Source organism: Heptranchias perlo, chromosome 4 (assembly GCF_035084215.1).
Source record: "Heptranchias perlo isolate sHepPer1 chromosome 4, sHepPer1.hap1, whole genome shotgun sequence".
NCBI classification, from domain to species: domain Eukaryota; kingdom Metazoa; phylum Chordata; class Chondrichthyes; order Hexanchiformes; family Hexanchidae; genus Heptranchias; species Heptranchias perlo.
Window position 1 is genome coordinate 89,655,688 of NC_090328.1, and position 12,308 is coordinate 89,667,995.

Below are 12,308 nucleotides of genomic sequence, written 5' to 3' on the forward strand. Positions count from 1 at the left end.
TACTTCTCCATGCTCACTTTGTTGGTCTTCTGAGTTCTATCCTACATAGTCTGTAACCAGGCCACCCATTCTATTCCACAGTAAGTCCTGTTCTTGACCATGCCTTCAGTCACCTTCCTAATGCTTAGCATCCATTTTTGCCTTGGGACCTTTTACTATGTTAAAATCAATATATAAATGCAAGTTGTTAATATTGGCGAGATCAACGCCATTCTGTTCAGGTCCTGTTTAAAACTTTACAACCTGTTCCCTGATTCCATCCTCATTTGTGCCCTGTCTGACCATGAGCTAAGCTTCAAATCCTATTCAATGTCCTCTCCCAAGACTGTCTATTTCCACTTTTGTTACATTGCCTGCCTCACTCACAGCAGCTGGAACTCTCAAAGCCTTTGTCCCCTCCCCGCTTGACGTTTCCAATGCTTTCCTCTCAATCTCCTTAGCTCCACCCTGCACAAACTCCAATTTACTCTGCCATTCACACTCCATTCTGTACCAACATGCACACATCTATCCCCAGGCCTTGCAATCCTCACTGCTCCTGAGCTCCAGCTCATTGATTTCACAATCCTTTGTCCTTGTGTGCATTGCCCTACACGGTCTTGCCACCCTACCTCTGAAACTTTTTTCCGTCCTATGCCCAACTCCCCTCCCTCCGTTCCATTATCAATGACTGTTAAGGTGTCAACATCGCTCCCAACCTTCAAAAGCCTCCTTCAAACATGTCTCTTAGCCAGTGCTTTCAGGCACCTTCCCTAACTCTGACTGCACTCCTCTTGTGATTCATTTTGGGACATTTCATTACTTTAAAAGGTGTAAGTTGCTGTTGCTGTGCAGTTAAGCACATAATCTATGCTAACAGTCCAGTGCAGTACTAAGGGAGTGCAGCATTGCTGGAGATCCATCCTTGAAGGAAATGTTAAGCAGAAGCTTTGGCTTCCTGTTCCACTCGTTCAGAAGGACGTTAAAGATACTTTGGCAATATTCAAAAAAGAGAAGGGCAGTTTCCTGGTGTCCTGGCCAACTTCCTCCATCAACCAATGCCACCAAAAAAAGAATAACAGAATTGTTCTTTGTAAGTTCTTGCTATGTGGAAAATACTTGTTGAAATTGCCTGCAATTTTTTGTATGTTGTGTCTGTTTTTCTTTAGCTTTCAATTCTAGTAATGCATTCTATAACCTGCCTTTTAAGCAATATAAAAAACATGTTATGTTGAGGGGAATATTTTATATGGATAAAATTAGGCAGTGGATACTAACAAATGGACACTTAACAGGCTTTTTGAAATTTATCTTCCTGCTATTTTAAGGAAGGCATTAATCAGTTTTTAAAAAAATGTTTAATGCCTCTAGAGAGAATATTCCACAGCGTAATTTCAGGGAACATGGTTTCTCTGTCAAAGACAAAGCTACAAAAGTATGGGATAAATGAGAGATTGTGACAGTGAGAAGCAACTCATCTTTTATTAAATTCTGTAAATATATTCCTATAGAGTATTTAAATCAATTCAAAAATACTTACAGTTTGTGTCACAAAAGAAGTCCTGCAAATAGGATCTAACTTGCGTGGGGATGGATGTTGCTTCTCATCTAAACAAAGTTCGAGTAAACACCTCCTACAGTAGGGAGAAAGGGATCTTGACCTGCACGGTATTACTGGCTTCTTACGTTCCTTTTCAGATCTCCTTTCAGTGCACGATTTTCCTATCAGGTTAAATGATTTTGCACACCTTGGTCTTCTAAATTGATTCTCTTTTCTTCCACTTTCTGACTGTTAAACAAATAAAGTTTGTCAAAACCAAAGCTGTGGCTTTATAAAACAGACATTTTATATTTTTTTTCTTCTTGGACACTGAATATCCTTGGACTTTCTGCCACTGCAGTGCCATAACTTCATTGGAGGTGTGGCGGAAACCTTGACACATGCATAAACGGGGTTTCCACCACATGTCCGACAAAGTTATAGTGACGCAATGGCAGAAAGTCCAATGAAATTATGTTGCATTACATGGATAATTTGGTTATAGATTTGCTGTATTATAAAACCAAGGCACTATAGTTACTACAAATCATGAAGAACATGCTTTATTAAATGTAGCAATTCTTTTCAGTTTCAAAATTTTTTTTTTATTTGTGAATGGTTTTAAAGCTTTGAAGATGAACACTGTTTGTACAATATAGGATCTCTAAAAATTGGAGCCTTTATATTAAAGACTTACCAGGCACAAACTGGAAGAAATTCTCTTTGCACATCTAGGAGAACACTCTGTAATTGTTGTCGTTGTGGAAAACTCCAATTTAGGTGAAATTAACTGAAATGGCAAATTAAATGTTGAATTATCAGTTTAACGTACTGAATTACTTTTGTTATCTCAAAATTGAAATCTGTTTTAATATCTAATATTGTAAAAGTACCTGTGCTGCAGGTGAGGAACCTCAGCCGCAGGGAGTGCACACCAGAAATTTATGCATAGTGCTCACAATTTTCTGATCATAATAGTTAGAAGATTATGGGCAGAACATGCTTGAATTTCTGATAACATGTTGCTGATGGGCGAGGCAACTTGCTGGCAGTGCGGACTCATAAAATTATTCCTTACATATTTATAATACATTTTACTATCATTGCTATATGTAAAACATATATTGCAGTAAATGCCCAGGCTGATATCAACAGTTTTACAGAATATGCAGCATTTAGCACATTATGGGGATAGTTGAGCGCATATTGGGAGGGTACTGTCCCCAACTGAAGGACTATGTATGGGGCCTGTGCCATTTTCATGGCTGAGCCTCATTTACATTAATTCAGCGAGTTGCCAGCATGAATTGTGCTCCCTAAAGGCAATCTCGGGTGGGAAATCCAACAGGACAGATGATTCTGAAGGGTCTGAAGCAGAACCTTGAAGGGAAGGGGTGGAAGTATTGAGAGTGAAAGGAAGCGGCAGTTTTCAGGAGCAGGCAAAATTTTTGCAGCAGCTAGAGCAGCAAGGACAATAAATATTGTAAATAATTTTACAACACCAAGTTATAGTCCAACGATTTTATTTTTAATCCCACAAGCTTTCGGGGGCTTTCCCCTTCCTCAGGCGGTGTGGAAGTGACAATTTCGAATCCTTCGCATTTTAAGATCACATAACAAAGCCTGGCGATTACTGCCCGTTGCCAAGGCAATCACAGTGAGCAGACAGAAAGGTGTCATCTAAAAGGCCACTGAATACACAACCCCTCAAAAAAAAAGGAAAAAAAAAGAAAAAAAAAAGAGAGAGACAGAACGAAGACAGTCAATGACCCGTTATATTAAAAACAGATAACATTTGTTCGCTGGTGGGGTTACGTGTAGTGTGACATGAACCCAAGATCCCGGTTGAGGCCGTCCTCATGGGTGCGGAACTTGGCTATTAATTTCTGCTCGACGATTTTGCGTTGTCGTGTGTCTCGAAGGCCGCCTTGGAGTATGTTTACCCGAAGGTCGGTGGCTGAATGTCCATGACTGCTGAAGTGTTCCCCGACAGGGAGAGAACCCTTGAGGACGGCCTCAACCGGGATCTTGGGTTCATGTCACACTACACGTAACCCCACCAGCGAACAAATGTTATCTGTTTTTAATATAACGGGTCATTGACTGTCTTCGTTCTGTCTCTCTCTCTTTTTTTTTCTTTTTTTTTTGAGGGGTTGTATATTCAGTGGCCTTTTAGATGACACCTTTCTGTCTGCTCACTGTGATTGCCTTGGCAACGGGCAGTAATCACCAGGCTTTGTTATGTGATCTTAAAATGCGAAGGATTCGAAATTGTCACTTCCACACCGCCTGAGGAAGGGGAAAGCCCCCGAAAGCTTGTGGGATTAAAAATAAAATCGTTGGACTATAACTTGGTGTTGTAAAATTGTTTACAATTGTTAACCCCAGTCCATCACCGGCATCTCCACATCATGACAATAAATATGGAAGCCTTTAAGCCTCAAAACCTACAGCGACTGGCATAAAAAAGTACGCCAAACGCGCATCCATCTTTCCCTGACTGCAGCTGAGGATCTCTTTAAATGCTGCTCAAAATAGTCGCCTTGCAACTTCTATCACCCATGCATGGTGAGTGGGAGCAGGAACTGATGGTAATCCAGCAGGCAGAGATGCATATGGCATCAATGGTCATAACTATATCACTTGACTGCAATTATCATATATTCATAAGGCTCCCACCTATTTCTGGGGGGAGCTGCGGCTCGAGGTCCTGAAAATCAGAACAGATGCAAACCAAGCTGGACGTCGGCGCTTCAACCAGTCGCACTATTTTGCTCCCACTACTGCCCCCTATAGCTTAAACATTAGTACAGGCACAATGGAATGAATGGCCTCCTTCTCTGCTATAATCGCTATGATTCTACAAGCAGTGAAATATACTGGAGGAACTTTAACACATGATGTGCTGGAATCGCCAAGGCCACATTATCAGTGTCAGTGATCAGTAAAGCGCTGCTTACGGCCCATTATGCACTGGGCATTTTCCCAGCATGCGGGAAAGGGGAGGGGAGAAGGGCACTGAGCACAGGGGCATTGATGCCAAAGGGCAGAGGTACCCAAAATTGTTTTAATTTTAATGCAGCCTCCCATTCAGCACCCACTCCAAATGGATGCTACGCAGCTGGAATGCTGCTCACACTTTCCAGCCACGTTAGGGCATATGCTTAATTAACTTAGGATTCATGAGCCTAATGAGTCGGCGTAGAGCTTTTCCAAAGGCTCCTGTGCCCCTCTTAATGTTTGCTGCCTGCATGTGGAGGTGCTGGGTGTCTTCGGTACATTGCAGGCATCAGGTATTCTGGATGCCTAACATTTTGTTATTGATCCCTAAATATCCAGTACAGACAATGTTCATCAGAAATATTAGTTAAAAAGAAACAAAGTTCAAAATTTGCCCACAAGTAAATTATCCCTTTTGATAATCAAAGTAAACCTCGCATTCCAGAAAGGTTTACTGAACGTAAGGAGAGAAATTTGTTCTCATAGCACCCGATTCTGGGTGATAAATTTGCATTGGCGGGGGGTGGGGGGGGGGGGGGGGGACACACACCAATTTTTGGCTGCAATTTCTAATCTCTCTCAAAAGTGCAGCAGTTTTCAAATTGGAAGTTGTCGACTTCTAAGTATCCAGGGTGCCCACCTGAAACAGGTGCCTTGAATATGAAAATCACGGTCATAACGCCTGTTTTAGCCCCCCACTCTAACTTCGTCATAAACTGGGTGGAGCTGCACAGCATATGCCCCACTCAGTTTTTCTGAGTCTATAACAGCCTAACCAACGGTCCTTAAAAGGGACCCTTGAAGGCCACCCACAACAAGGCAAGTAATTTTTTAATACTTTTTATTCAAGCCAGAAGGAGCAATCCTGCTCCTCATGACTCCACAGAAACAAAACACTGCAGCCCGCTGCCAGCTCAGGCTCGCCCTTCATCTGGACTTACCTGCAGGCTGGTTTAGCATTGCAGCTGGACGAATTTCCCAAAACCCCAACAGGTGAGCTGCATCAAGACGCTTGATTGTCATCCACAGCTTGCCAGTTTTACGTAGATAGGAACATAGGAACAGGAGTAGGCCATTCAGCCTCTCGAACCTGTTCCGCCATTCAATGAGATCATGGCTGATCTGTGTTCTATCTCCTTCCAACCGCCTTGGCTCTATATCCCTAGCAAAAATCTATCGATCTCAGCTTTAAAATTATTAATTGGGCTAGCATCTACTGCTTTTTGTGGGCGAGAGTTCCACACTTCTACCACCCTTTACGTGAAGAAGTGTTTCTTACCTTCTCTCCTGAATGGCCTAGCTCTGATTTTAAGGTTATGTCCCCTTGTCCTAGACTTGCCCAGCGGAAAAAGTTTCTTTCTATCTACCCTATCAATTCCTTTCAAAATCCTAAAAACCTTAATCAAATCACCATATCCCAGGGAATACAAGCCTAGTTCATGTAATCGCTCTTCATAATTTAACCCTTGGAGTCCTGGTAACATTCTGGTGAATCTGCACAGCACTCCTTCCAAGGCCACTATATCCTTTCCAAGGTGCGGTGTACACTGTAATCCAGATGTGGTCTAACCAGGGCTTTCTATGGCTGTAGCAAAGCTTCCTCCCCTTTGTATTCTAGCCCTCCAGATATAAAGGCTAACATTTCATTCGCCTTTTTGATTATATTTTATACCGAGGGCCAATTCCCAGTTAGCCTCGGGCCAACGTCTTCAGACGCGCGTTCCAATTGTGACGCCCATTTTGTGCCAGTTTCCGGTACTATTTCAGTTTCTTGGCTTTAGTCCTGTAATGCTGTTTATTTTTTTGTAATTTGAGTATTGTTAAATGGATTAATAGTCATCGTTGAAAGTCAAATTTTAAGCCTAGATCGTAGTCGTAAAAGTCCAAATTGTTATGTATTGAAATGACTTAACGTTACAAAGCACAAGGTACAATAAAAAAAAATCATAAAATAAGCACTAAATGCCGATTACTATCAAATGAAAATGGTGTCTTACAAAAACTGTTGAACATCTTTTCATCAGCACTTCTCTATCCACTCCAGGGTATGAAGGAGTCAACTTTGGCTCAGGGAATAAGAAATTTCTGGTATTGTCTTCATAGCTTGCTAATTTTTCATCCACTATAACCAGAAAGTGAAAATACCATCAGTCTTTTGGCAGCAAGTCACAGAATTTACTTTTAGGGTCTTCTGCCATCAAGTGTCTAAGTGCTTTACAAGCAGAAAATTCACCAATAATGCGTGCCATTATTAAAAGATGCACGGCGCACTGTGGCTGCAGTGTGTACCATCCACAGGATGCACTGCAGCAACTCACCAAGGCTTCTTTGACAGCACCTCCCAAAGCTGCAACTCCTACCACCTAGAAGGACAAGGGCAGCAGGCTCATGGGAACAACACCACCTGCACGTTCCCCTCCAAGTCACGCACCATCCCGACTTGGAAATATATCGCCGTTCCTTCATCGTCGCTGGTCAAAATCCTGGAACTCCCTACCTAACAGCACTGTGGGAGAACCTTCACCACACGGACTGCAGCGATTCAAGAAGGCGGCTCACTACCACCTTCTCAAGGGCAATTAGGGATGGGCAATAAATGCTGGCCTTGCCAGCGACGCCCACATCCCATGAACGAATAATAAAAAAAGAAAAGTATTGAATCATAGGCACTTACTTTTAAAGGTGTAAATATCTGCCATACTGATATCAAAGCTTAACTGATGCAATGTAACTTCACGTTCAGAAGATATAGATTGTGGTTGGGTACTGTGATTTGGAACTGTGCTCTCTTCCAAAAGTTCTGTCTTACACAGCCTCTCTCGCAGCTGTTTGCTATCACATATTTGTCAACTGTTAATTTGAAAAGTCTAGATTTACAAATTAAAGCTCAGGGTTGATACCCTAACAGTTGGCAATTTTATGCCAACTTACACTATGTGACTAGGCATTAAGGTGCATTTAGTGCTTTTAATACTGGTTCACAAATTCCATTGTAGACTTAACATGGCTGTAAACTTTTTAAGCCAGCCAACTGAAACCATCAGTTTAACCAATTATAAGGGGTCAGATGCAATTAACCCTCCACTTGAATATATTAACAGCAAATAAATGAGCACCTGGATTGGACACTCCAGGAAAGCATACAATTACATTCACAAGGATAAATAAATAAAAAGCTAAAGAGCCCAATCCATATCTCAACAGGAATTGAAAAAGGGCATGAAGGGAAAAGATAAGCACTGGAAAGATAACCAGAACCAAAAACATATTACTGATAAAGTAAATATACTAACACGATTGCTGCCACCTCTGCTGTAGCACAAGGTTTGAAGTACAGGTGGAACCTTGCACACAGCCAGTGCAAATCAGAATCATGGGCATACTACCAGCGATTTTTCCATTCACTGATATCAATGGATGGAAAATCATGGACATTGCACCTGATATTTTCTAATATGTTCTAATATGAGTTCCCACCAGCAATGTGGAGCTTTGCAAAATTTACCCTTATAAATAAGCAAAAAAATACTGCAACACAAAGCAAATGTTTCTGTGCACCACATTAATTCTGCTCACTATGGGAACACAATGTGCAATGGTAAAAGAGCGATTACAGAAAATAAATATTTTATTAATTTATGGGGACTGATATTTGTCTTCAGGTGTAAATCATTTCTGATTTGGGTTTGCACTGCTTCAACACCTGCCTGAATGTCAAATACAAATAGCACTTAATTCTCCATTCTAAGCATACTCGATACAACAGCCAGGACCATGTGAAAGGAAGTGGTGCAGGTACTGAGTTACAACTCGCTAACTGCCAAGATCCCTGTCCAATGTAAAATAAGGTTTAATGACCCAATAATCGCAGCAAAGATAAGTGTTATGGCTGCAAGCTGTTGTTAATGTATATTGTATACATTTCAGACAGCAAACCTATATTTGCCAAAAAATGTTTTCACAAATCTAAGCTTCCAATTTGGCAGCTGGCATACTTCTGGGGGCGATCAAGCATGAGGTGAGAAATTGCAGATTGAAATTGGTCCCCCAATGCAACTTTTTCACCCAAAAAATGGGTGCAACAAGGACCAATTTCTCCCTCATCATCCTACAATGCATGCGTGATCGTTGAAGCCATGTCATCACTGTTCGAATTCCATAAGGGAATTGATGAGAATTCTCAATTAGTTGTCAAATGAACCAGTTGGTGACTGACAATAACAAGAATTCTTTGGTCATGCAGGAAAAGATCATTGTGTTATTAAAGCAAAATGTAGTCACAAAAGTTTAACAAAAAAAATTGGTGAGAAGAAAGGAGTTTAAAATGTTAATGGGCTACACGTTGAAAGATATGGTACTCTAGTGGTTATGGTACTGAGCTAGCAATCAAGAAGTTACCTGTTCAAGTTCAGTAAAGTGATAGAAAAAGTCATCAGGTGATACCTACTCCCCTATTACCTGCTCACTAACATTCAATTTGAGCTCCGCCAGAACCACTTGGCAACCAGACATGGATGCAAGAACTGAATGCCAGAGAGAGATGGGAGTAGCTCCCCTTGACATCAAAGCAGCACTGGAATGAGCATGGCACCAATGAGCCGTAGCCAGACTGAGGTCAATGAGGGTGAAAGGGGAAATTCTCCAGCGGCTGGGATATACTGACACAGAGGAAGATGGTTGAGATTGTCAGAGACAAATCATTGCAGCCCCAAAACATAACTGCAGGAGTTGCTTCGAAATGCATCTTCAGCCCAGCCATCTTCAACTGCTTCATCAAAAACCTTTCCTCCATCATGAGGTCAGGAGTGAGGATGCTCGCTGACAATTCCACGTGCTCAACTCCACTAACAGCTCTTCTGATAATAAAGCAGTCCATGCCAGTATTCAGTAGGACCTGGTTAATATTCAGATGATGGCTGACAAGTAACAGGTAACATTCGCGCCACGTAATTGCCAGGTAATGACCATCTCAAACAAGAGAAGGCCCAGCCAGCCATCTCTCCCTCACCTTCAGTGGGACCACCGACAGAGTCTCCCACCATCAACATCTTGGGAATTGCCATTGACCAGAAGTGTAACAGGGCCAGCCATATTAACCCTGTGACTACAAAAGCAGGGCAGAATCTGGGTATCCTGTGATGAGAGGCTCACTTCCTGATTTCTCAAAGTCTCTCTACTATTTACAAGGCTCAAGTCAGGAACGCTCACCATTCGCCTGGATAGATACAGCTACAAAAACATTGAGAAAATTGGACACCATCCAGGACAGAGCAGTTCACATGATTGGTGCCCCTGTAACTAGCCACAATATCCACCCCCTCCATCACCAGCGTATTGTGGCTACGGTATGTATGATCTACATGATGCACTGCAATAACTCACCAGGGTTACTTCAACAGCACCTTCTTCCCCTGTGACCTCTACCATTGAGAAGGACAGGAGCAACAAGATCATGAGAACAGTAGCATCTCCAGCTTCCCCTCCAACTCACACCCCATCCTAAATTGGACGTATATCACCATTCCTTCATTGATGCTGGGTTAATGTTCTGGAATTCCCTACAAAACATCATTAGGGAAGCACCATCACCAGATGGACTGCAACAATTCAAGAAGGCCCACTGCCAACTTCTCAGGGCAATTAAGAATAGGCAATAAATGCAACTTTTCCAGTGTTGCCCACATCCTGAGGCCAAATATTAAAAAAAAGACTGTAAACAATAACCAATTCATTAGCCTGTGTCAGTAATCATTAAATGCCTCACACTCATTGGGGTAAATTTTAAACCGGAACCGGGAAGAGGGCGGGGGGGTGGGAGGCGGTATTCCTGACGGGAAACCTGGACGTAAGGTTTTGTGGACATCCTTATGGTTTTGACATAAGGATGTCTTTTATTTTTTTTTGTCGGTTTCCCACCCAACATGCCAGCCAATTGACAGTCTGGCTGTTAGTCGGACTGGAGAAGAGCAAGGAAGCGGATGCGAGCAGGTGAGTCTTAGATTGGAGTTGTGGGGGGGGGGGGGGGGCGGGGTTGGGGGTCATGGAGAATGAAAATGAATGAATTGAACATGGAGATGAAAACAAAGACAGAAACACACACTAATAGTCAGGTTTTTAAAGAAAAAACTGCAAGGACATACTTTTGCCTGACTCAAAAGATTAGAAAGCAAGATGACTCACTTACTTAGGGAAACATAGTGTATTTATTGTTTTGTATTATTGCACAAAGATGAATTGTCCTGGTTTAACTAAGTGAATCCGATCATAACTGGTGCCCTATGTTGATTTGCTGTGACATAGCAAGTCATATCATTAAGCATACACTTAATGATGTGTATCTCGCCTCATCTTACCAATGTTTTCGTGGTCCGTCCTCAAAAAGCTTGGAGAGGCGCACAGAAACTAATAACTAATTCAGATCACAAGGGGGTACTATTTTTATAACCCATGGATTATGCTATCGTATAGTTAGATATTGGGCAGTGCAGGCGCACCCCTAAATGTAAGACACTCATAATGCTCATGAGAATGACCAACACCACTGTACCCAAGAGAGCAAGAAGGCAGGACCCAAATTTGTAACAAACACACTGTCACACTCTTCAGCCCAGAAAAGAGGCAAATAACAGCAAACCTATTAGAATATATAAGATACTAAGTAGAATGGAAACATCAATCTGGATCATTATTTCAATGTAAACTACAACTATAACACAAGGGGACTTAGGTACAATCTAGTAAAAGGCAAGTTCAGGACTGATGTCAGGAACCACTTCAAGCAAAGAGTGATCAGTACCTGGAATGGTCACACTGCAGTGCTTATGTTTGTGATCTTTTTATGTGCGTGTTTTGTACAGATAGACAATACCACTTGTGCAAAAAAGAATAATTTAAAAAATGACAGGGGCATAATGACACACTAACGTAATATACAATTTATGCTAGAACAAGTACTGCCATGAATGGACAGCATGGTAAAGTGATTGTCCTGCTTCTGTCAGCGTATATACAGGGACTAAAAAGAATTGAAATCTGAACAAACTACAATTAATTGTGTAGAAAACTTAGAAATGCTGAAGTACTTTTAAAGAATGATGGCAATACCTGAAGGAGTGAATTGTATCAGTTCAAACTGAGTAGTGTCACCTGAAAGAAAAGAATAAAACCTCATCAGCGAAGATTTAGTATTTACATAAATAAACATTCTTAGTTCAAAATTGCAGGATCATTGTCTTTGTCTTCAAAAATGCAGTGCTAACATAGTCAATTACCCTATTTGTGCTGTATCTTGTGTTTATACAACACATGGTTGGCATAGGCTACTATGTTCAGTGGATTATTGCTATACCAAAACTCATAATTTCATCACATATGCATGAAATTATCATGATGAAAATGAAGCACAGATTTTCTTTCTAAACCAAACAAAAATGTTTCCATTGATGACATCGCCCTCCCCCCCATTCTTTTCTGTAAACCATCTACTGAAGTGTCCTCTATATTTTAAAATATTTAAAAAGTAGGCAGGAAACTGTGCTGGTGAGTTAACTTCCCGCCCACTTGCACAGAATGAGGGCCGGCAATTTTAACCCCAAGGCCTCATTAACATGTCACCAGCTGACTTCCTGCCTGGAATAGGCAGGAAATGGGTGGGAAGAGGCCCGTGGAAAATCGGGCATGCCTTGTCCGACCGCTGGCACTCAGATAAGTGTGGGGGCAGGGGTTCTGGGGATTCTAGGGTCATCGTGCAGTTGGAAAAGGGGAGAGTCTGGGGCAGGGGAGGCCTAAA

The 12,308-nt window shown here is 41.8% G+C and overlaps 1 protein-coding gene across 8 annotated transcripts in view; it reads right to left on the reverse strand.

Annotated features, from left to right (window-relative positions):
- spata6l (spermatogenesis associated 6-like) overlaps positions 1-12,308 on the reverse strand; it is a 90,211-nt gene that overhangs the window by 51,364 nt on the left and 26,539 nt on the right. For all 8 annotated transcript variants that reach the window (XR_010962711.1, XM_067983287.1, XM_067983290.1 and 5 more), the window contains 4 exons: positions 11,624-11,665; positions 6,517-6,641; positions 2,217-2,309; positions 1,520-1,768 (listed from right to left, as the gene is read on the reverse strand). Coding sequence is in view for 7 of the 8 variants with exons in the window: in XM_067983287.1 (XP_067839388.1) it covers positions 1,520-1,768; positions 2,217-2,309; positions 6,517-6,641; positions 11,624-11,665 (509 nt within the window). In the remaining variant the exon portion in view is untranslated. The remainder of the gene's footprint in view (positions 1-1,519; positions 1,769-2,216; positions 2,310-6,516; positions 6,642-11,623; positions 11,666-12,308) is intronic.